Source organism: Cannabis sativa, chromosome 6 (genome assembly GCF_029168945.1).
Source record: "Cannabis sativa cultivar Pink pepper isolate KNU-18-1 chromosome 6, ASM2916894v1, whole genome shotgun sequence".
NCBI classification, from domain to species: Eukaryota; Viridiplantae; Streptophyta; class Magnoliopsida; order Rosales; family Cannabaceae; genus Cannabis; species Cannabis sativa.
This window is the reverse complement of record NC_083606.1, coordinates 7,135,694-7,161,777: the sequence shown is the minus strand read 5'-3', so window position 1 is coordinate 7,161,777 and position 26,084 is coordinate 7,135,694. Positions and strand designations below refer to the sequence as shown.

General features: G+C 30.7%; 1 protein-coding gene across 5 annotated transcripts in view; it reads left to right on the top strand.

Moving 5' to 3' along the window:
- Nucleotides 1-26,084, top strand: part of LOC115695813 (probable disease resistance protein At4g27220) — a 105,484-nt gene that overhangs the window by 28,550 nt on the left and 50,850 nt on the right. The window contains exon 9 of one of the 5 annotated variants that reach the window (XM_061116978.1): nucleotides 10,168-11,531. The exons of the other annotated variants lie outside the window; for them this stretch is intronic. Coding sequence (XP_060972961.1) covers nucleotides 10,168-10,200 — 33 coding nt within the window. The 3' untranslated portion in view covers nucleotides 10,201-11,531. Of the gene's footprint in view, nucleotides 1-10,167; nucleotides 11,532-26,084 lie in introns of those variants that run through there. 5 annotated transcript variants of the gene reach the window in all.

Here is a 26,084-nt window from a genome sequence, read left to right as displayed (position 1 = left end):
AAAATTTTAGAGCGAGCCCCATGAGACAAAACTGCCCCCGAAAATTTAGACAATAAAGCTATAACATCTTCAAGCAACGCTCCTAACTCAATAAAATACTGAAGTTGCACGTGAAAAAAACATCATAAAACAGCATAAAACTTTAATTAGAAAACTATTCAAATTGAAGAGAATCAACCAACCACCAAGACTAAGCAACTAGAGCTCCCTATAAAATACTAGAACTAGCCAAAGGGATTACCCTTTGGCTAGTAACAACTAAATTATAGAATTCTACTTCATAACCTTCATAGGATCCCTATTCCTTACTTTTACCCTTTTAAAATCAAACATAAATAAAATTTTCCTTTTAATACCCATTATTCTTTAAATATTCCAAATATTATATACTAATTATTTCATTTTATCTCTTAAAAATATTACTTATTTATAGACTAAAACATGTCAAAATCCTTAATAAGTCAAATTATTTATTATTTTATTTATAGCGTAAAATATAGTATCTATAATGTTTATTCAACCTAAATTAAACCAAAATTGTATTAATATCCTTAAAACTTAAGATTGCACTTTTCACATTCAAAAGTACTATTTTCCTATTACCACTTCATCATACATTTAATTAATAATATTAAATTAATATTAATTAATCCAATTCGATATTATGACATAATGCTTCGTTATTTATTATTTAAATAGATAACCTCCTAATTATTATACCATTCAAATTATTATAAAAACTATTCATATTAGTATCTTCCTATACAACTAATAAGGCAATAATCTCAATACTTCATTAGCATTTACTTCCCATTTATTTCAATATCTTCCCAAAAATAAAAAATAAAATAAAACAAAGTATTCTCAATTCACAATTAATGTCCCTATCTCCAATTTATTATAAAATCCCACATTTATAATTTACATACCAAAATTAATATTATGTTATCTATAATAAACTCATATTTATAATTTATATACCAAAAATTAATATTATGTTATCTATATTAAACTAATAAGGCAATAATCTCATAATTATATACCATAATTGTTAGCTATTAAATTTTATAATATTTTTAAAATTCATGATATCTTGTAATTTTAACCAATTTCCCTAAATAATTAGGGGACAGCCATAAATCATACGCGAAAACCTTAAAGGCACTAAAGCCATAAACTATGGCGCAGCTCATCCATTAAATTTGTACTTCCATTTCTTCCATCAAAAACTAATACCACTCATCCAAAAATTCTTTAAAAATACAAATAATATAATAATTTTGGTACATTCCCATGAGAACAAACTAAATTTTCATAATAATTTGACTTCCCAAATATATCTAAACCAATATATTCTCATTAGACCATTAGCGTTTCCACCTCCCTTTATTACAAGATCCTCAAGATTCTTATTCGTCAATTTACTTAATTAATTATAACATTAGAATCTTAATACTAAAATTCCAAACACTTTCCTTTTATGCTGAAAATTCCTAAAAAAATATAAACCAAAACATAGCTAATAGAAATTAGCGTTTGAAGTAAACCTTATTTCAGTTTAAAATATTCTTTAAATCATACCTTAACCAAAATAATCTTTTTATTCCGACTAATAAATCTGTATAGTGCATAACTTATTAACTTTAAAATATTATTGTGTCAAAATTTTCTTATACATTCAATACCGAAAAACGTGAAAATTTAAACAAACTACCCTAAATAATTAGGGGCCCAACCATATAATAGGTGCTAAAGCCTTGTAAGGCGCCAAAGCCATAAATAATGGCGCAAAATAAAACAAAATCAATATAAAATAAACCTATAACAAAAAAGAAAAATATTGAAAAAAGAAAGAATATAAAAGGAGTTGTGAACCAAAAAAGAAAGAAAAACATTGAACTCATTTATAGAAACAAACGATAGACAAAGAAAATTAAAGAGAAAACTCTCAAGGTAACTTGAACAACGAATATGATCAAGAGGTATTAAACTACAGAAAAGTTGCTTCAGAATCGTGATCACTGGCCCTTAATATAACCAATTCTTTCACGAATCACACAGACATTATATCAAACAGTATATACACCAACTAAAATACTATCACAATTCACATAATATCGAAATACGGCTATATAAAATGGAATGAATTCAGTCTACGAAAACGAAAAAAAAAAAAAGAAAATCAGAGAGAGAGAGAGAGATATTTACCGTGATAGTTTGTTGGAGGATCAGAACGATGGAGAAGCAAGTACTAGGGATGCGATCTGTTATGCAAAGCCTTGCATGAATCTCTCTCAAACTCTCAAGATGAACTCACAAAGTGATTGGCCGATTGGCCATTGAACACAAGATCAGTTTTAGTAAATTGAATTGTATTGATTTGAGTGTGTATGAATGTTACAACAATGAATTAGCACTAGTTAGACATTTATATACATGTCTTAGGAAAAGCTAGGAGTTAGTTATTAACTAACTTACCTAACATACCGAACTAGAGCTTACTAACTTGACACGTGTACAATAGGTAACTAACCAACTAACATTTCACAAATCTCCACCTAGGAACCTAATGTACAGAATCAAAAAGAGATTACACACTTTAAAACAAGAAACATACAGACTTACAATTGACAGAAAATAACAAAAACCAGCCTTTTAGGCTGCAATTTGAAGTAAGTCTAAACAATGCTTGAATTTTGCTGTGGGAAGTGGTTTGGTAAGCATATCAGAGGGATTTTCATGTGTTGAAATCTTCTGAAGCTTGATCTTTCCTTCAGCTACAGTGTCTCGAATGAAATGGTATCTCACATCTATGTGTTTGGTCCTCTCATGAAAGACCTGATTCTTGCTTAAATGGAGTGCACTTTGACTGTCACAATGGATGACAACTGTACTCTGTTCAACACCAAGTTCCCTGGTGATTCCTTTGAGCCAGAGTGCTTCTTTGACAGCTTCAGTGCAAGCAATGTATTCTGCTTCAGTAGTTGACAGAGCAACTACAGTTTGTAAGTTTGCCTTCCAACTGATTGTGCTATTGTTTATTCTGAACACAAAACCAGTTTGAGACTTCCTTGAGTCTAAATCTCCTGCATAATCTGAATCTACAAACCCTTCTATTTGAGTATTAGATGTGTTTGGACCATAGATCAAGCCTATATCCATTGTTCCCCTTAAGTATCTTAGTATCCACTTCACAGCACACCAATGTTCAGTGCCTGGATTGCCCATGAACCTGCTAACAGCACTCACAGCATGACTTAGATCTGGTCTGGAGCATACCATTAAATACATTATACTGCCTACCACATTAGAATATGGTATATTTTCCATGTATTTTGTATCTTCATCAGTGCAAGGTGATTGGGAGCTATTTAATCTAAATTGCATGCCAATAGGGGTGCTTACTGGTTTGCAATCCAGAAAATTGAACTTCCTTAGGATCTTCTCGATATAGCTATGCTGGGATAGCTTAAGGCATCTTTGTTCTCTGTTTCTATCAATCTCAATCCCAAGAATTTTCTTTGCAGCCCCTAGATCCTTCATGTCAAATTCTTTGCTCAATAGCCTCTTGATCTTGTCGATTTCATTTCTGTCTTTGCTAGCTACTAACATATCATCAACATATAGCAGCAAGAACACTAATCCTTTTGCCTTTCTCACATAAACACAGCTGTCATAGGCACTTCTTTTGAACCCTATTTTGGTTACAAAATCATCAAACCTCCTATACCATTGTCTAGGTGATTGTTTTAGGCCATATAAGGATCTCTTCAATAGACATACATGATCTTCTTTCCCTTTCTCCTCATATCCTTCTGGTTGTCTCATATAAATCTCCTCCTCCAAATCTCCATGTAGAAATGCTGTTTTTACATCTAGTTGCTCAAGTTCTAGGTCATTATAGGCTACAATGCTGAGAAGCAATCTAATAGAGGTGTGTTTCACAACAGGGGAGAATATTTCATGGTAATCAATACCTTCCCTTTGTGTGAAACCCCTGGCCACTAGTCTAGCCTTGAACCTAGCTGGTTCAATCCCTGGAATCTCATCTTTGTGCCTATAAACCCGCTTGCAACTCACAACTTTCCTTCCTGCAGGTAACCTTATGACTATCCAGGTCTTATTTCTTCTGAGGGAGTCCATCTCACTATCCATAGCTTGTCCCCACTGATGCTTGTTCACTGATCTCATAGCTTCTCTGTAGGATCTAGGCTCTTCTCCTTCTGAAACATTCAGTGCATAGTAGATGACATCAGCAAAACCAAATCTGGTTGGTGGTTTTATTGCCCTTCTCTTTCTATCTCTCACAAGTTGATAGTCCTCCCTCTCATGATCTTCATCATCACTCATTCTTTCTTCTGGTTCTTCATCTACTGTTTCTTCTATTTCTACTTGTTCAGAATCCTCCTTTTTCTGATCTGGCTCCACCTCAAACTGAGATTCACTGTCAATTGTTAATTGATCAGTTGCAGGGTTGCTTTTGAGAGTATCCTTGTACATTCTACTTTCATCAAAGGTTACATCCCTGCTTGTGAAGTACTTTTGATGATTCCCTTCTTCAATACTCCACAATTTGTAACCTTTTACTCCATCTGGATAACCAAGAAAAATACATTTTCTTGCTCTTGGTTCTAGTTTATCTTGCCTAATGTGAGCAAAGGCAACACAACCAAAGACTCTCAAGTGATCATAGTTGGCATTCTTCCCTGTCCAAGCTTCTATGGGGGTTTTGAATTGAATTGCAGATGAAGGACATCTATTTATTAAGTAACAGGCTGTGTTAACAGCCTCTCCCCAAAAATTCTTTGGTAATCCAGCTTGTATTAACATGCATCTTACCCTCTCCAAAATGGTTCTATTCATTCTCTCTGCTAAACCATTTTGTTGAGGGTTCTTAGGCACTGTTTTATGTCTCCTTATGCCAACTTTCCTGCAAAAACGAAAATTCATCTGAACAGAACTCCATTCCATTGTCAGTTCTCAAGTTCTTAACCTTTCTACCAGTTTGAGTTTCAAGTAGGATTTTCCATTCCTTAAACTTAGTTAGAACATCATTTTTATTTTTCAAAATGTGTATCCAAACATACCTTGAAAAATCATCTATGATGGTAAAGAAATACCTTGCTCCACCTCTGGAAATGGTTCTGGATGGTCCCCATAGGTCTGAGTGTAAGTAATCCAAGATGCCATTGGATGTGTGCTTCCCTGTACCAAACTTGACTTTGGTTGACTTCCCCAACACACATTGATCACAGAAATCTAGATCTTGTAGCTTGTTCTTACCAAAAACACCCTTCTTTTCAAGAATTTTAAGACTTCCATTGCTTTGATATGCCCCGCCTCTTATGCCGCATTTCGTGTTTTTCTTGGCATCACAGGCTGCAACATTTACTTCATTAATCATGGTATTTCCTTGTAATATGTAGATCCCATGGTCTTTGATTCCTTTCATCACCATTCTTGATCCCATAATCACTCTCATTGTTCCACTTTCTATTCGAACAGTATACCCTTCTTGATCTAACATAGCCACAGAAATTAGATTTCTCTTTAGTTCAGGAACATGCCTTACTTGCTTCAACTCTGCAACACCTCCACCATGAAGCTGTAATTTTATTTTTCCCATTCCAGTGATGGGACATGATCTGTTGTCTCCCAATCTTACAGTCCCACCTTCCAATGCTTGATATTCACTGAATTGTGATTTATCAGGACATACATGAAATGAACATCCTGAGTCCATCACCCATCCAGTTCTTGAATTTGAGTCTGAGACAACAAGAACTCCAAAGATCGTCATATCCCTCATTGTTATCACCATCAGAAATTAACCCTGCATCACCAGATCGATTCTGATTGTAGCTTTTCAGAATTGGACAATCTTTCCTGAGATGAGTAGTCTTGCTGCAGATGAAACATTTTCTTTTGAACTTAGAATTAGATTTTCCTTGATCTTTGTTCTGTCCAGTGTGATCCTTGTTTCCTTTCTTGGAATTCTTTCCTCGAACAAACAAACCATCTCCATCAACTTCATCCTTCTGTTCAGATTTCTTCTTAAGCTCTTTTGACATCAAGGCATTCTGAACTTCTTCGAGAGTCAATGATTCCTTTCCAAACATCATAGTATCCACAAAATGCTCGTACGATTCAGTGGGCAATGAGTTTAGAACTATGATGGCTTGATCCTCATCTTCGATCCTAATTCCAATATTCTCAAGATCAAGAATGATCTTGTTGAATTCGTCCAAGTGATCCTCTACACTTCTCCCTGTTACCATCTTCAATGCATACAATTTCTGTTTCAGAAATAGTCTATTTGCTAGTGACTTGGTCATGTACAGACTTTCCAATTTCTTCCAGACCCCAGAAGCTGTTGTCTCCTTCGAAACTTCACGTAACACTTTATCTCCGAGACTTAGAATCAAGGCACTGTGAGCTTTCTCGAACATCTCAGTCTTCTCCTTAGCTGTCATGGAGGTTGGTAAGTCTTTCTCTTCCAAAGAAGGCCGCTCAAGGCCTTCTTTGAACTAACATGGCCCTCATCTTCACACGCCATAGGCCAAAATCATTCTTTCCAGAAAACTTCTCGAGATCATACTTTGCAGTCCCCATTTTCTTGGTTGTTCACTGAATTTCTTGAACAAGAATCAAGACAATTCTTTTCGAACTTCCTTCTCCAATGCTCTGATACCACTTGTTATGCAAAGCCTTGCATGAATCTCTCTCAAACTCTCAAGATGAACTCACAAAGTGATTGGCCGATTGGCCATTGAACACAAGATCAGTTTTAGTAAATTGAATTGTATTGATTTGAGTGTGTATGAATGTTACAACAATGAATTAGCACTAGTTAGACATTTATATACATGTCTTAGGAAAAGCTAGGAGTTAGTTATTAACTAACTTACCTAACATACCGAACTAGAGCTTACTAACTTGACACGTGTACAATAGGTAACTAACCAACTAACATTTCACACGATCACAAACAACGATGAAGAAATAGAAAGGTTGAAGTGTTGTGAGAGGTAAGAGTAAGAAGAAGAGAGAGGACAGTGGAAATATTCCAGTCACAACATTATATTAATCCTACCTCTAGTCTAACATAATTTAATATAATAAAATTTTATAGAATATCACTAACCACTAAATCACCCACCTTGTAGTAATGTGACTTATAGCAATGCACAATCACATAACAACTTTGAGAGTCCAATATTTACACAAATAACAAGGCTTATGTTATTGTACTTAGTTTGACTTCTGATTATAATGATGTTATTTAGGGAGGATTTAAATCAAGCTTAAAACATACAAAATAAACATAAAGATCATTATATTATCTACATAACTACATACATGTACATGAAAACACAATCACACAATCAATTGTATGATTACAGTAACAGTAATAACAGTCAAAACATGATTTTTTACACGTGAAAACAATGCAATCATTTCAGATCTAATATTACATCAAACCAAAATATTGAACAGTAATTCTAAAAACTAATGATAATAATAATTATAATCACAGCACGAAAAAGTCCTTTCTACCAATCATTTCTCTCTAAAGCTCTTACCAACTCTTAATTCAAGATTAAAACTTTTTAAGAATGAAAACATTTTCCACCAAAACAAACATAAACCCAATTCAAAATCATCATAAACCTTCAAAATCACAACAAAACCCAATACATAACACTAAAAAAGTAAAATCAATCTACATAACCAAAAAACGAAATGAAAGAGAGAAAAAGTATACAAACCAGAGTGAAAACGAGCGTTCTTAGAAGAGGCGAGGAAGGACCTAAAGGCTCTAGCGCCCTTTATAATATTATATATATACATTACAAACAATTATATTACTATACATATTTTCATTTTCTTATACTATATTAGAAAAGTAAGTTTTGTTTTTTTTTTATTAGAACTTGGTAGTTGATGACTCTTTTTTATTCAATTTTTATATTAATTGTATATAGGTTATATTTATGGAAATTATTCACTTTATTCATTCAATAAATTAAGACTCCCTTTTTCTATCCCACTTTTTTTTTTCTATCCCACTTTTGATCATTATTATGCTTATCATTTTCTTTCTCAAATACAAGTTTGAATGATAATTTTGTTAAATAATTTTATATAAGAACCATAGACACTATTTATTAAATACACATATAAATGGTAAAATTTTATGTATGCATATTTTTATTATAGATATTAAATTTTAATAAAATATATGATATTGATAATCGAAAAATAAATGTTTATATATAAACTTTAGTGTTATATATTGACATTGTTCATTAAACATATATATTTTGTAAACTTATCTATATAATTTTTTAAGGGTTTTTTTTTCGTACAACAAAAATAATATAATTACAAAAAATGTGCAAAAAAAAAAATTATTTTATAAATTTATACATTTTGAAAACTTATTACATGAAACCATACATTTTAATTATTAAATAATAAAATATGTTTATTAAAATTCAAAATAAACAATTTCGTAAAATTAATTAAACAGTTTTATAAAAATACACAAGTTAAATATTTTTTTTATTAAAAAATAAATGTCTATTATCTATTTTAGTATGAATTATTATAATTTAATAAGATTTTTTTTTAATAAAATACAATATCAAAATTATAAACATTAATGTATATAAATAAAAATTAATACTTAAAATTACTAAAAATAAACATGACACATAGAGTGACATAATAAACATACGTGAATATTATTATTTTGTTTATTAAATTAGTATGTTTAATAAATAGAAAACAAAATAAACATATATATACAAAGTATTTTATATTATTAGTATGTTTATTATAATTGTAAACATAAAAATAGACATAGCCAATTTATACTATCTAAAATAAGTATATTTTCTTTTTATTGTTTCTATATATTGACTATTTTCTAATGAGTTAATGAACGAATTTTATATTGAAGTATAATTCTTACATCAAAAAATAAATAAACAAACATAACTTTATAAACTCTAAAAATTATTTGATTAGAAAAAATAAACATGACACAATAAACAAAGAAAAAGATAAAGATAAACAAATTTTTTTTTTTATATATATTATTTATTTTCTAAAAACTTACTAAAAAATAAACATAATACACATAGAGTGATATAATAAACATATGTGAATATTATTATTGTGTTTATTAAATATAGAAAATAAAATAAACACATATATAAAATATTTTATATTATTGGTATGTTTATTATAATTGTAAACATAAAAATAAACATAGCCAATATTATCATATATATAGTAATCAATAATTATTACCATATATATTATAAAAAAAATTGAAAAAAAAGTTTTTAATTATACGTAAAAATTATGAGAAAATAATAATAAATTTTTTTTGCACATATTTTGTAATTAATTAAAATAATTTATACATAATTGTAAAATCCCATTTTTTAACTTAATTTTATATAAACATAGTATTATATTAATAAGGGCTTTTTTTCATAAATGTACAACAAAAACAAAATAATTACAAAAAATGTGTAAAAAAAAATTATTTTAAAAACTTATATATTTTGAAAACTTATTACATTAAATCATACATTTTAATCATTAAATAATAAACTATGTTTATTAAAACTCAAAATAAACAATTTCGTAAAATTAATTAAACAGTTTTATAAAAATAAACAAGTTAATTTTTTTATTAAAAATTAAATGTTTATTATCTATTTTAGTATGAATTATTATAATTTAATAAGATTTTTTTTAATAAAATACAATATCAAAATTATAAATATAAATATAAATTAATACTTAAAATTACTAAAAATAAACATGACACATAGAGTGATATAATAAACATATCTGAATATTATTATTTTGTTTATTAAATTAGTATGTTTAATAAATATAAAACAAAATAAACATATATATACAAAGTATTTTAATTATTAGTATGTTTATTATAATTTTAAACATAAAAACAGACATAGACAATTTATATTATACTAAAATAATATACTTTTTTTCTATTGTTTCTATATATTGATTATTTTCTAATGAATTAGTGAACGAATTTTCTATTGAAGTATAATTCTTACATCAAAAAATAAATAAACAAACATAACTTTACACCCACGGAGTAATGGCTCTTATACACAGGTACGCCACTCTGACTGCTTCCTGGATTTATGACTGACCCTACAGACCAACACGAGTATTTCTAGCGTGCTTTGTCCTCACTCGCACGCTTCCTGGGAAAACTTCCCAGGAGGTCACCCATCCTAAAATTGCTCCAGGTCAAGCACGTTTAACTGTGGAGTTCTTTCGTGATGGGCTACCGAAAAACAAGATGCACCTTGTTGATATAGGTAGTACCAATCAATCCATTTAAGCCCTCTTCAACTGTGTAGTCCCATACCTAAACAGTCTCAGAATCATCCCACTTGACCTTCCCTAAGCGGTGTGGGATTGCACAGCTTACCCGGTATTTTCCCTTACGGATCACGGGACTACTGACTGTCACAATCACCCCCCTTACGGGGTCCGACGTCCTCGTCGACCACACTTCCGGCTGGGTCAAGGCTCTGATACCATTTGTAACGTCCCGGCTTCAAGCCTCCATTAGGCTCTTACACCCACGGAGTAATGGCTCTTATACATAGGTACGCCACTCTGACTACTTCCTGGATTGATGACTGACCCTACAGACCAACACGAGTATTTCCAGCATGCTTTGTCCTCACTCGCACGCTTCCTGGGAAAACTTCCCAGGAGGTCACCCATCCTAAAATTGCTCCAGGTCAAGCATGCTTAACTGTGGAGTTCTTTCGTGATGGGCTACCGAAAAACAAGATGCACCTTGTTGATATAGGTAGTACCAATCAATCCATTTAAGCCCTCTTCAACTGTGTAGTCCCATACATACACAGTCTCAGAATCATCCCACTTGACCTTGCCCAGGCGGTGTGGGATTGCACAACTTACCCAGTATTTCCCCTTACGGATCACGGGACTACTGACTTTCACAAGTATGTTGATTTAACAACCTAAATATGAACTTCTAAAACGATAGAAAATTAAACACATAAAAGTAATAGAAATCTTACATATGGTGCAGCGGAATATATGTCTCCTCCCACTCAGATCTCTAACCCTTGATTCCTTTTTGTCGCAGAGTATAATCAAGATCTGAGCCCGAATGTCCTTCTTTGTTGATTCTGAATTCTACACAGCCTTCCTCACTATGATTGAGGTATTACTTGATGTGTGTGGGCACTACTCTATCACTTAGAGGATTTCGAAAAATAGAGAAGGTAGAGAGAGAGAGAGAGAGAGAGAGTGGCGGCTTCAAGATGAATTTTGAGTGAAAGAAAATAATGTCAAAGTGTCTGTACAACTTGAAGCCTTTTCCTTTTATTTATAGAAGACCACATTGGGGTCATGGTTGAATTACTTGGCATTAAAAAATGAAAAGTAAATGGGAAAAGGGAAGCAAGGTGGCCGGCCTAGGCAATGTGGAAACAAGGCCTTCCACTTTTTCAACTTTTCTTTTCCTACATTCCTAGTTTCCCATTTTGTCAAAAACTGTCAATTCTTTTATTCAACCACATAAATGTCAAATCTAATTATTTAATAATTATAATTAATTATCAAATAATATATTGTCATTTATTTATTAATAATAAAACTAATTAAAGTTTCCCAATTAATAAATATACCCTTCAAATTCTCTATTTACTGTTTTGCCCTTAATAAGTGATAAATTTTCAATTAGACACAGTCTAACTTGAGAATTATAATTGATTAATTAAAATCAATTAAATGAGTCTTACAAGTAATATTGTCTCAACTAGTGAGGGGACCATGGGTCTATATATCCGAGCTTCCAATAAGCAGATCAAGAATTTACTACTTAAATTCACTGACTTATTAATTCTTCGTTGAATCCACGTATAGAACTTAGAGTTGCACTCTCAATTATATAGAACGCTCTATATGTTCCACCATATAGACACGTCATTAGTTATCCATTGTTATAATCCTAATTTGATCAATGATCCTCTATATGGATGATTTACACTGTAAAGGAATTTAATTACCGTAAGACCCTGCAATGTATTTTATCCTTCAAATACTTAACCCTGTATAAATGATATTTCAGCTAAGTGAATTGAGTACTCCACCATTTATTTTCGTTTGGTTAAGCTCGAAGGAAATCATCCTTTGCTTTCTATTCGCCAGATAGAAGCTATAGATTCCATATTTATGTTAGCGCTCCCACTCAATTGCACTACCGTGTTCCCAAAATGTACGTATCACCCTGACCCAAAAGTAGGCTTAACTAACAAATCAAATAACACGAATAATACTCTTGAGATTGAACCTAACCATATCAGGATTTAGATCATTTGATCTAGGATCAACTTAGTGATATTGAATTGAATAGATATTACGGTAAGTTTAATAAATCTATTTCAAAGTTCAATATCGGTCCATTCCAATGCATACTCCATGCATCCAACCCGAGCTTTACTTTAACCAATGTTCTGGAAAGAACATAGCATTTCTCCAAATGCAAGTAAACTCTGTTGTAGATTGTCATATCAGTAAAACCCAGTGTTCTGATAAATCTAGGAATTCTTTATTCACATAGTCATGTTTACTTTCCACTGTGTTGACAACACAATAAACATGATCAAGTATGTGAAAAGGGTTTGAATGAATTTAAAAATCAAAAAGACAAACAATTATAAGGTGAACCAAAACATACACAAATGAATGAAAAATACTTCTGTTACTTTATTGATATTGAATAATCTGGATTACATTGAAATAGAGTTTTATTTAGGGCATAAAACCCAACATTATGGGCACTAACTCTATCACAAACTCAATTTCTCTGTGTGGTAATAATCCGGGTAACTCCTCTGGAAACACATCAAGGAACTCAGCGACTACCCGTGTTTCCTCCGGCTTTCTTTCAATTTTCTTGGTGTCATCAACCACATTAACTAGATACCCTCAGCACCCACGCTGCAATAGTTGCCCAGCCTTTATTGCCGAAATAATAGGGGTGCGGGGTTTCTTTCCTACCCCACTGATCTCGAATGTCTCTCCATCTTCTGGTGTGAAAACAACTTTCTTTTTCTTGCAGTCAATTGATGCTCCATATTTGTAAGAAAATCCATGCCCAAGATTACATCAAAATCAAATAAATCTAATACAATCAGGTTTAGAAATAATTCCCTACCATCTATCCTAACAGGTATACCCCTAAGCCAATTTCTAGAGATTACAACCTCCCCAGATGGTAACATGGTCCCAAACCCCACAGTAAATAACTCACTTGGTGCGTTTATATGATTAACAATTGTGCTAGTAATAAAAGAATGAGTTGCACCAGAATCAAACAAAACTTTACAAGTGGTGTTGGCCATAGGAATCTGACCTGATACAGCTGAAGGACTGGCCTCAGCTTCTGCTTGAGTGATGGCAAAAACTCTGGCTGGGACATACTTGTCGTCTTTCTTGGGTTTGCTTTGTTCCAGTCTGTCCCCACAGTGGGCAATTGCGTTTGATATGTCCTTCCTTTCCACATTTGTAGCATGCTTTTGCGCGACACTCGCCGAGATGACGTTTGGTACATTTAGGGCATTCTGGAATGTTTCGCCAACTGCTGCCATTAAATCGTTGGTCGTTATCAGTTTTGTACCTCTTGTCTTGACTTGAATGCACGGACTGGTCCTGTCCCCGTTTCTTGTGGTCATTAGAATTGGCTCCACCTTTTTTAGATTCTCTCCTGGTAGCATTTTCCTTCCAAATTTTGTTTTCACTCCGCTCAGCCTTAAGAGCAATTTCGACAACTTGCTTCAACTTTCATTTCAGCATGAGGAATTATTATTTCATGTTTAATGACAAGAATCTCTCGTTCCTCAATTTCGCATCAAGAGGCGGGTTGCTTGTGGGTTTTTGACAGAGGATAAATGAGCATGTTTTCAATTTAAGCTTCAAATCTTGAGTATGAATTACAAGTTTTCACTAGCACTCCTTATGGGCATGTCATGATAGCGACTCAACGAATGCACTTGTTGGCTTGGTTCTTTGATAGAGGACGAGCACAAGTTATAGCTTCAAATTCGGTATAAGACCAGACGGGAAGTACCGCAGCTACTCGCTAGATTTTTGACAGAGGACGAGGGCCAGAGTTTTTGTTCTAATGCTTTCTCGTGAAAGGGTAGTTTGGGCAAAGATTGTTGTGGAAGCTTGTTGTTCTTCACCTTGAGGAGAAGGTGAATTTTGAACGCCTGGTATTGTTAGGCCTTGGAATACTAGTAGGGGTGTGCATAAATCGATCCAATCCAATGAGAACCGACCGATCCAATTACAACCGACCACCAAACATTGGATATCCAATTGTGATCGGATCAGATTAGATGTTATTTTTAAATATCCAATTGGATCGGATCGGATGGTGGATGGGGTGTCTAAAAATCCAATACATCCAACATCCAATCGAACTAATTAGTATTTTCATTTAGTTTGGATGAGTAATTAGATTTTATATTGTTATACGTCAAATTTATATGTATATATGAAAATTAACATTAAAGTTTTACTTTTTTTTTTCTTGGATTGGATGGATCCAGTCCAATCCAATACATACTGGATCTAAAATATTGGATGGATCCGATCCGATCCAAAAATTACTAGGTCTAAAATATTAGATTAACCCAAATTAAACAAAAATATATATGAAATACATCCAATGGATAAAACCGATCTAATCCAACATCCAATGGATGTTGGATCGATTGGATGACGAAATTAATTGGATCGGATCGGATGGTAAAATTTAACATCCAATATATGATTGGATCGAATCTGGATAGGCCTAAAAACATTGGATGTGATCCAATGAACACCCCTAAATACTAGGATATTAAATAAAAAGGCATAAGTGTAATTGTAATGGGGTATGAGTATTATATATAGGAAAGAATAGTAAAAGAAAGGGTGTGAAGAATTTGGTTTTGTTTGTAACTGTTTTGGGAGAAAACTAGGCTCTCGAAATCCTAAGTATTAATGAAAGGCATTTTGCCATTTTTATCCAAAAACTACAGCTATTTCTCTATTTTCTACAATTGAAGAATCTTTATAGGAAATTCCTATCATATGATTTGGCAGTGAGAATCGTTCAAGAGGAATTTAAAACAACATAAAAAATTTAAAAGGCACAATAAGATAGTAGTAATATATAGTTAGGGGATAAAAATCATATACATTATATAATATATGACTATGTAATATAATTTTTAGTTTAACGTTATTTTTTGTGTTTCCCTATTAATTTTAACAGAATACACGATTACTTAACAAAATATTGTTAATTAATTTAAATCAAATGAAATCAAAGGTGGCATTATAAACTTAATGAAAAGATAAATAAAACCTAGAAAAGGAAAACATTATTTCTCCCTCTTAACGCACACTCCTCTGGAAATTTGATTAAACAACATCAATAACAGATTTTACATCAATCATGATCCCCTGCCTCAAAGAACCTGACCAAAATCATCATAATCATGGAAATTAGCCATTTTTGTGCTTGGAAAAATTAAGCGAGGAAGATAAGAGAGATAACAAGAGAGATTTGATCTTGATTTGTGTTTGACACGATTTTGAGATTGAATTTGTCTCAAAATATAATCCCAATTCTTTTAATGAACATTAAAATTGCAATAATTAGATAATGCCCAATTATTAAGTGTAATTGATTAGTTTTTGAGGTACAAAATTAGGATAAATGTAGTTTGATTTGAAGGAGAAAACATAACTACAAAATGATATGAAAATTGTAAAAATTCATTGTAAAACTGGCCAAAATGTAACACTGAAAAAAATTAGGAAAACCAATACAAACTAATATTGTGGGTGTTTCTTTTAATTTTGTAAAACGATCTGCTAATAAGGTTGCGCATGTTCTTGCGCGATCTTCTCTTTCTGAGACTAATTGTACTTTGTGTGGAGATGCTTTACTTATGGTAGTTGCATCTTTGGTTTTAGATGATTTGTTTTAATAAAATTCATCATTATTCAAAAAAAAAAAAATCATATAAATTGTTTGTTTGAGTTAAATGCAGATGCAAATGAGGTGTTCGATGTGTTTTTCCTTTTAAGGTTTTTTTATCTTTTTAATTAAGTTTATTTGTAATCCATTGATTTTATTTGATCTAACCGTTAATAAATAGTAATAATGTAAGAAAATGTGTGTCCACAGGTCTATATACTTCAGCCCAAAAAAAATTAAAATTTTAAATTCTATATTTTATTTTCTAAGGGTTTTTTTATTTTTACACTTCAAAACAGTTTTTTTTTTTTTTTTTTTTTTTTTTTTTTTTTGCATTTTTACAGAATTCTACATAGAAATTCCTATTGCAACTAGCGCTGCAACCTAAATTGCCACAAAAAATCATACAGAAACCCCTATTACACCTAGCGCTGCAACTACTTTAGAAACCCAAACTGTAAATTTGAAAAAAAAAAAGTTAAAAAAATAGTATATGGGGTAATTCCCCTATTTTCTATCATTATATTTTTTTTTTGAAAACTAAACATTCATTAGAAATAAAAATTAGACCTCACGGTTATTACATAAAATGTTCGTAGGAATGGCAGATATAGTAAGTCGACCAAATCGGTTGTGGGTAAACGTGCACTTAGCCACATTATGGGCCATAACATTACAAGTTCTAGAAATATTACAAAACAAACAACTAGCAAAAGAAGATCTGACTCTATTATAAATATAGGAGTAGTTTTTAATTTCCCATTTAGGAGCCTCCTTGAAAATGGAATTGACTACTGCCTTGGAGTCACTCTCGACAATAATAAACTTAGATCCATGATCCATAGCCTCCTCTAAAGCCATGCAAACAGCCGCCGCCTCACCACACAGAGCGTCAAAGTAATCCAATTTTGCTGAAGTCACCCAAATCAACTCACCAAGGTGATTCTTGGCAACTACTGCAATGCACATGTGATCTGATCCTAATTTGACGTCGTAGTTCAGTTTGAGCCAGTCTTGAGGAGGCGGGCACCAGGTAAGAGTTCGGCTTGGAGGAGGAGACTAGAAAAAGGATGAACTATAATCTGCAAAATAGTGAGAAACAGAGTCAATACATTGTATGATATTATCCATTCTGTGGTTATGTACCTTATCATTCCGCACTCTCCAAATTGTGTCCACAACAGTGGAGGCAAATAGGAAAACCTCATCTGGGTTTACATCTTGGCGCTGAAGGTTCCAGATAAATTTGACCCAATCCCAGACTCTAGTCCCCGTGTTCACCAGAGGGTAGATTTCCCATGGGGATGAGCGCCACAGCTGGTAAGCGAAGTTGTAGTGTAAGAAAAGGTGCTCAGGCGATTCATCATCCATTTCACAAATTGGGCACTGGGTGTCCTCAATAAAGAGAAATTTGTTAAGAGCTGATCTAGTCGGGAGCGCATTAGAGAGAATGCTCCACCACAAAATTTTGTGACGCTCCGAATTCTTGCTGTTCCAAAGGACATCACAGTGGGGATTCATCTTGAGGGCTTGGACAATATAAGCCGATTTACAGGAGAATTTTCCATTTCCTTCCTTTGTCCAAATCCAGTGGTCTCTCCCCTGACCCGTAGGGCTACCACCTTTTAAAATGACTCCAATTGTTTCTTTGTCAAAAAGGCTATGAAGCTTCTGGAGATCCCAATTACCCCTTTCAGTCAACAGATCTGCCACTTTTCCAGATAGAGGGATTGTCCCCCCTTTGGCCGTTGGACAAAAGTTCTTACCATGAGTGATCCAAGGGTCATCCCATATATTCATATCCTTTCCATCAGTGATTACTTTGCATGCACCTTGTCTCAGGATATCATTAGCTTTTACAACATTCTTCCAAAACTAGGAATCAGTAGATTTGGCCTTGCATTTAAGCATATACGTACCTCTCAAGTATTTAGCTCTCAAGATTTGGCAGCAAAGCGATTGGGAACCGGTGAGCAGTTTCTAGCCCCATTTAGCCAAAAAGGGCAAATTCATTTCTTTGGTTTTTCGAAAGCCAAGGCCCCCACGGGATTTAGGAAGACACATCTTATCCCAAGATTTCAAGTGCATCCCATGGTTGCCTTTTTCAAAACCCCACCAAAAATTCCTGACCATATCATCAATTTTTGTAGCGAGCTGAATAGACAGTTTGGTAGTTTGCATAGCGTATATCGGCATAGCCAGGCCCACAGATTTAATGAGAATAGCATGTCCTGCCTTGGACAAAATTTTTTGCTTTCCATCCCTGTAATTTGGCTGTCAGGTTTTCCAGGATAAAGTTGTAATCTACGTCCTTGTGTCTTGATCGGAACAGAGGGAAACCAAGGTATTTGATGTTGCCTTTCGGACTTCCAATACCAAGGGCATTTCTAATCTCTTCCCTCATCCTCTCTAGGGTATTGTTGCTAAAGAAGATAGATGTTTTGAGTTTATGAACACATTGTCCCGACCAATCACAAAATTTATCAAGACAATTCCACATGGCCATGGCCTGCCCCATATTCGCTTTCCCAACCAAGATAAGATCATCCACAAAGAAAATATGGGAAATATTAGGGCCAGTCCGACTAATTCTAATACCTTTGATCTCACCTTTTTTCACAGCTTCCTTTAAAAGTCTAGACAACATTTCTGCAACCCAATTAAAAAGATACGAGAAAAGCGGGTCATCCTGTCTCATACCACAGGAAGGTTTGGTTCTACCAACCTCACCCCCATTCAGACAAACATTAAGTGTTGTGGTAGAGATACATTGATCAATCCATTGACAGAATCTATCTGGAACCCCAAAGAACCTTAAGACATGATCCACAAACTGCCAGCTAAGTTTTTCATATGCTTTCATAAGATCAATTTTGATTGCAAAGAAACCCTTTCTGCCCTTTTTCCTGTTAAAGGAATGTATGATTTCCTGAGCAATAACATTGTTGTCTTGAATATCCCTACCATGAACAAAGGCAGCTTGAGTAGGGCAAATGATTCTAGGCAGGATAGGCTTTATTCTATTTGCAATGATCTTGGAAATAACTTTATACGCAACATTGCAAAGAGATATAGGCCTAAAATGGTGACTCCTTTTCAGATTTTGGATTTTTGGAATAAGAACAAGGTTGGTAGCATTGATCCCCAAGTACATTGAGTTGGTTTGAAAGAAATCCTCAATCATTTCACAGAAATTGCCCAACACAATTTGTCAGTAATGCTTATAAAAGAGAACAGACATTCCATCCGGGCCAGGCGCTTTGTTATTACTCATGCTAAAGAGGGTTCTACGAATTTCTTCTGAGTTCTGGAGTTTGAGTAGCTCGTCCTGATCAACTTGAGAGAGACGATCAGGAATTAAGTGGGCACCATTCAGCCTCTGCCCTTGGGTTCTAGTCTAGAAGATCCCCCTGAAATACTCAAGAAATTCCTTGCCAATCCGATCCCTGGAGTGGAGCCAGTGACCATTATTGTCCACTAAACTCTCGATTGAATTTCGTCCCCTACGGAAAGTAGCAGCAAGAAAGAAAAACTTTGAACATTTATCCCCCTCCTTAATCCACGAGACTCAGGCCTGTTGATTCCAATAAAGAGATTTCCTTTCCTGTGCCTTATTCAACTCCACTTGGATCACGTGCTCTACATCCTAGTCTCTCGTTCCCACAGGGAGAAGTTGTAACTTTTCAAGCTTAGCCTCGAGCTCTTTAATTGTCGTGTTAATTTTTCCATATTGAAGCTTGTTCCATTGGATAAGGGCCACCTGAGTGGCGCCTATCTTTTTAAAAAAACGGGCAGGGGCCAAAGGGAATTCAACTGATTCCCACGCATGAGCAACAACCAGGTTACTTCTCTCATCCCGAGTCCAAGCCTCTTCAGATTTGAAACTCCTCTTGAACTTAGCAGCAATCCCTCCAAAGTAAAGGCAGAGGGGTCTGTGATCAGAGTTGCTGGTATGGAAAGATCGGAGAGCGGATCTGGGGAAAAGAGAGTTCCATTTCTCATTAACAAGGCCCTTGTCGAGAGCCGATTTAACATGGGCGACGCAGGACGATGGTTATCCCAAGTTAATTTATCTCCATGGATTGGTAAATTAATGAGACCTCAAGAGTTAACCAGGTTCGAAATAATGGGGATAAAGGGGTCCTTCCCTTTTGAGCCCTCCCTCTCTGATTCATTGAGCACAAAATTTGTATCCCCCAAGATTAGCCAAGGGCCGCCAAATTTATCTCCCATATTTTCTATCATTATATATTCCATAAATTATAAAGCATTGCATTACACATTATATTCATTCACCTCTCTTAGTTATTTTTCTCTAAAGCTCTCCACATATATGATTCCACATAGTATAGTAATCTATATAGGGGACTTTTATTTTCACTCCATAAAATTATAAATACACCCCATTATTAAAAAATAATATAAATTTATATAATTTTTAAAAGTTACTCTTAATATTTTTTTTTAAATTTTTTCATCACATTATTTAATGTTAATTTCAATACTTATTTTGATTTCATTTTTTATAATTTTTTTTAACTCGTGTATATATATATTTTTTTTCTAAGAAAATTTCATAAAATTTTTTATTTTAATTTTTTTGTCATAATTTAAAATATAATCTAATTTAATTTGATAGGTATATTTTTTAAGAATATAAATTGAAAGAAAAAAGTTAAAAAAATTTAGTACAATTAAAGATATAAATTTTATATTTAATTAAAATTATTAAAATGTGGTGCCTTTAGAAATTTTTGGGATGTAAATAAAATTTCTCTATATATTGGTGTCGTTTGGTAATACTTTTGTTTTTCAATTTTTTAATCACGAAATGAAAGTAAAATTTTTGTTTTTAAAAAATTTATTTTTGAAAAACAAAAATGCGTTCTGCAACAACTTTTGTTTTTCATTTTTAAAAACAGAAAACAAAAGTGTGTTCTATAAAATTCATTTTTATTTTTATTTTTTGATTTTATTTAAGTCAGGTCTAGGTCCGGAGTCGGATTCGGGTTCGGATCAGAAGCCGGGTTCAGTGCCAGGGCCGTGGGGAGGAGATTTGGTCCGGGTCTAGTCGTAATCTAAAAGATTGATTACAAAAAAAAAAAAAAAAAAAAACTGTTTAAAAAAATATTGAAAGTAATTTTTTTTTATTTTTAAAATTTTGATTTCTAATTATAAAATTGAAAAGTAAAAACAGTTTTATAGAACATGCTTTGAAAAATATTTTCACTTTTTCACTTTTAAAAACAGAAAACTGATTAAAAAAGTGTTACCAAACGGCACCATTACTAAAATTAACAGTTCTTGATTTAAGTTTGGTTTCATTTTTCGGTTAACTTAATTGAATTTTTTTTTTTTTAATTAACATTGTTTTTTTTCCAGTGCATGCATCATTTTTGACTTAATTGAAAATATATTTTTGACTATATTATATTTTAGGTTGTCATGTATAATTTTTGGTTGACTATATTGAAAATTTTATTATTTTTTTATTTACGATGTTAGTTTTATTTTTGTTTTCATCACCTTTTATTTTTATTTTTTTGAAAAAATCTTGCCTCATTATCATTATAACTTTATAATTGCCTTATTTTACAATCTCATCACAAATTCTATTATAAAAATGAATGTATTATTATTATTATTATTATTATTATTATTATTATTATTATTATTTTTCAAAACATCATTATTCTTTATTTCTTTTAATATGTATAATATATATGTATTTCCTTTTAATTTTCAAAAATCTACAAAATTTTCTTCATTAAGTTTTGAAAATGTTATTATTATTTTTTAATTAATTTTGAATTCAATTTATTGTTTTAAAAGTTTTTTTTTTTTTTTTTGAGATAAATTTGTTTAAAAGCTTTGAGCATTTGTATCTATTTATTTATTTCAAAAATATACTAGTATATTTTCTTTTATAGAGCTTTAAAATAAATATTTTTTACTAAAATTATATTATTTATTTAATTAAATTATATATAATATTTCTATTTCAACCTTTAAAAATCAAAACACATAACCTAATATATCTATATATATATTTTAAAAAAAAAATAAAAAGATAAAACAAACTGGAGCTATATTTGTTGGACATATTTTATCTTTACTATCATTAATATTCAATTTTTTTTTTTTTTAAAAAAAAAACAAAATTTTACATCTGATGTGATGTCACCATGTATATATATATGCATAATATATATTACTAAAACTGACAGTTTTTTATTTAAGTTTGGTTTTCATTTTTCGATTAACTTAATTGAATATAAGTTTTGTTTTTTTTTTTTGTTTAATTAAAATTATTTTTTCCCAATTCTATGCAAATATAATTTTGGCTATATTATATTTTAGGTTGTCATGTATAATTTTTGATTGATTGTATTTAAATTTTTATAATTTTTTTTATTTATGATCGTCAATTTTATTTTCGTTTTAATCACAATTTTCTTGTATTATTACTTTTTTTTTTTTTTTGAAAAAGATCTTGCCTCATTATCATCACAACTTTTTAGTTGTCTAATTTTACAATTCCATCATGAATTTTATTATAAAAATTAATATATTATTATTATTATTATTATTATTATTATTATTATTATTATTATTATTCAAAATATCATTGTTATTCTTTTTAATATATCTTTATATATTAAAAGTGCTGAATTAAACCTAAAAAAATTAAACAATCTTTTTTTAAATTAAAAAAATATCTTACCCACATATCTCTCTAACAACCATTTTTGAAATTTTTTTACACGGCTAAATTCAAATTTTAAAAAATAAACCCAATAATTAAACCAAAAAATTAAATAATATTTACAATTAACTTACATATCTCTCTAACAAACTACAATTTTTGAAATTTTTTTACACTGCTTCATTCAAATTTTAAAAAATAAACTCAATAATTAAACCCAAAAAAATTAAACAATCTTTACGATTAACCCATTCATCACCCATAAACACAACAAAAGCCTCTCTCTCTCAATTTCACCTAAAACAGAATGCAATCATCAGTTAACAAATGCAACATATATTATAACCTTATTATTATTATTAATTTTGTAATATTTGTTTTTCTAGGTCAAAGATGTTCTTGCTGCTATTATTTTAAGAACTGGAACAAATGCAACATATCTTATAACCTTTTCCAATATGTTTTTACTGGACATAAAAGTTTAATTTAAATTTATTATTCAAATCTCTCTAAATTAAATATTATTTATTTTTGATTCATTTATTTCCTTCCAAACTCATAATATAATACTTAATATAAAACATAGCATACGTGCCTATAATATTATTCTTTTTAATATAAAACATTGTTATTCTTTTTAATATATATAATATATATGTGCGTGTTTTATTTTAATTTTTAGAAATCTACAAAATTTCTTCTTTTAATTTTGAAAATGTTATTAATTCTTTTTAATATATTTTGAATTCAATTTATTGTTCTAAAAGTTTTTCTTTTTGTTTTTTTGAAATAAATTATTCTAAGAGCTTTAACCATTTGTATTTATTTATTTTTTTCAAAAATATACTATTATATTTCTTTTTATAGAGCTTTAAAATAAATATTTTTTGCTAAAATAATATTTTTTTTAGTTAATTAAATTATATATAATATTTTTATTTTAATATTCAAAAAATTAAAACACACATAACCTAAATATATATATATCAATATATATTTAAAAAAAATAAAACAAATTGGATTTATTTAATGGACATATTTTATCTTTATTATTACATTATTCATTTTATTTTTTTTTTTAAAAGAAAATTTTACATCTCATGTGACACTACTACAAAAACCCCCTTTAGAGGCGGCTTTTAAGCCCTTTCAGCGTCGGTTTTCGCGAAATTCGCTACCGACGCTGATCAGGGCGACGCTAAAGGGTTTATAAAAACCGACGCCATATGTACCCCTATGGCGTCGGTTATTATGAAATAACCGACGCCATAGGACCCCTATGGCGTCGGTTATTATTAAATAACCGACGCCATAGGGGTACATATGGCGTCGGTTTTTTTTAAAATAACCGACTCCATAGGGGTTTCTTAAATTTTTTTTCAGCTTTCATTAATATATTTTTTTTACATTTATTAAAAATCTAAATTTATTTTTGTATTATTAATTAAATTAAATTAAAGCATAAATAAAATTAAATTAAAAAGTTAAATAAATACAAATTTACATTGCTCTATATGTTTGTATATTAGGTATTTTTTTATTAATATTTTATATTTTATAATTAATATGTGTTTGTATTCTAGTATTTTAGTATCATTTTTATAATTTTTTAAGTTATGTTTTATATAATAATTAGTATATTGAATATTAAAATAATGTGTAATATTTTAATTTTTATGTAATTTAATATTTTTACACATTTAAATTTTATAATATGGGTTTGTATTTTTCTAGTATATTATTATTATTTTTATAATTTTTTAAGTTATGTTTTGTATAATAATTAGTTTATTGAATAATAAAATAATGTGTAATATTTTAATTTTTATGTAATTTAATATTTTTATACATTTAAATTTTATAATAGGGGGTTGTATTTTTCTAGTATATTATTATTATTTTTATAATTTTTTAAGTTATGTTTTGTATAATAATTAGTTTATTGAATAATAAAATAATGTGTAATATTTTAATTTTTATGTAATTTAATATTTCTATACATTTAAATTTTATAATATGGGTTTGTATTTTTCTAGTATATTATTATTATTTTTATAATTTTTTAAGTTATGTTTTGTATAATAATTAGTATATTATCCCAATATTTTTGTTTTTTTTTAGCTTACTATATCCATCATTAACACTCAACAATATCTATCCTATGTATTAATATTATTCGAAAATTACTCTAAGTATTTAAGGATTATCTAAATATATATAAAAAATATTCTTACAAAAGTAAGTTAAAGAAAACATACCTTATACCAAAAATTATGTTCTTTTTACTTCCGATAAAGTCACTTCCGATAAAATCCTAACAACCAAGTTTAAGAGAAACGAAAATCAAATATTATCCTAATTCTACCAAAATTTCGTCAGCATAACGGCTATAATTGAACGTTTCCAAAAAATTTAAATCTATTAATAACATTTTCCTAATACCATTAATAAACAAAATTTGAGAACCTTTCAAATATGAACTTTGACATTGATAATCATGGTACTAACACGAACATGTTATGAGTCAAATATAAAGACCTACTAAGTATAATAAATGCATAGACACATCAATTAGATTATACAAGACAAGTGCCTAAAGTAACAAACAAAACAAATGTCACCTAATTTCACGAACATGTTTTGAGTCAAATATAAAGACCTACTAACACGAACATGTTTTGAGTCAAATATGAATGTGTTATGTCACCTAATTTCTTACAACTAGCGAGTAATAACCTAGTTATTTATGTTATGTACTTTTCCTTTAACATTTATGTTTTTTATAATAAAATTTGATCCAAACTCTACTGAAATTTTGGCAAAGATAACTACTGTAATTGGACGTTCCCAAAAATTTTAAAAGTGCCTAAAGTAACAAACAAAACAAATATAACAATACAGAACAAAGAAACTAACATAAACAATACAAAATTTATCCACCCATCCAACCGCAGTACATGTATTCGCAGAACCTACTTCACTACGGATGAATATTTAAGATATTCAAACTCAACTAAGCATGCATTGATAATTATTTATACTAACAAAAGGTTAGTGGATGGATATACCTATTGCAAATTCGATCAACACCGAAATATGTCGACCCTCAAATATTAGCACACAACCAATAACATAATGCAATATACAACCAATTTAAAATTTTAATTATTAAATTACTTACTAGTTATTAAACAAAGTAGCAAGTTACTAGCTAGTTACTAATTTCAATAGTTAATTTTTTAAAAAATAACATATAAATATATATACATATATAATCAATTATATATTCACACTACCATTATT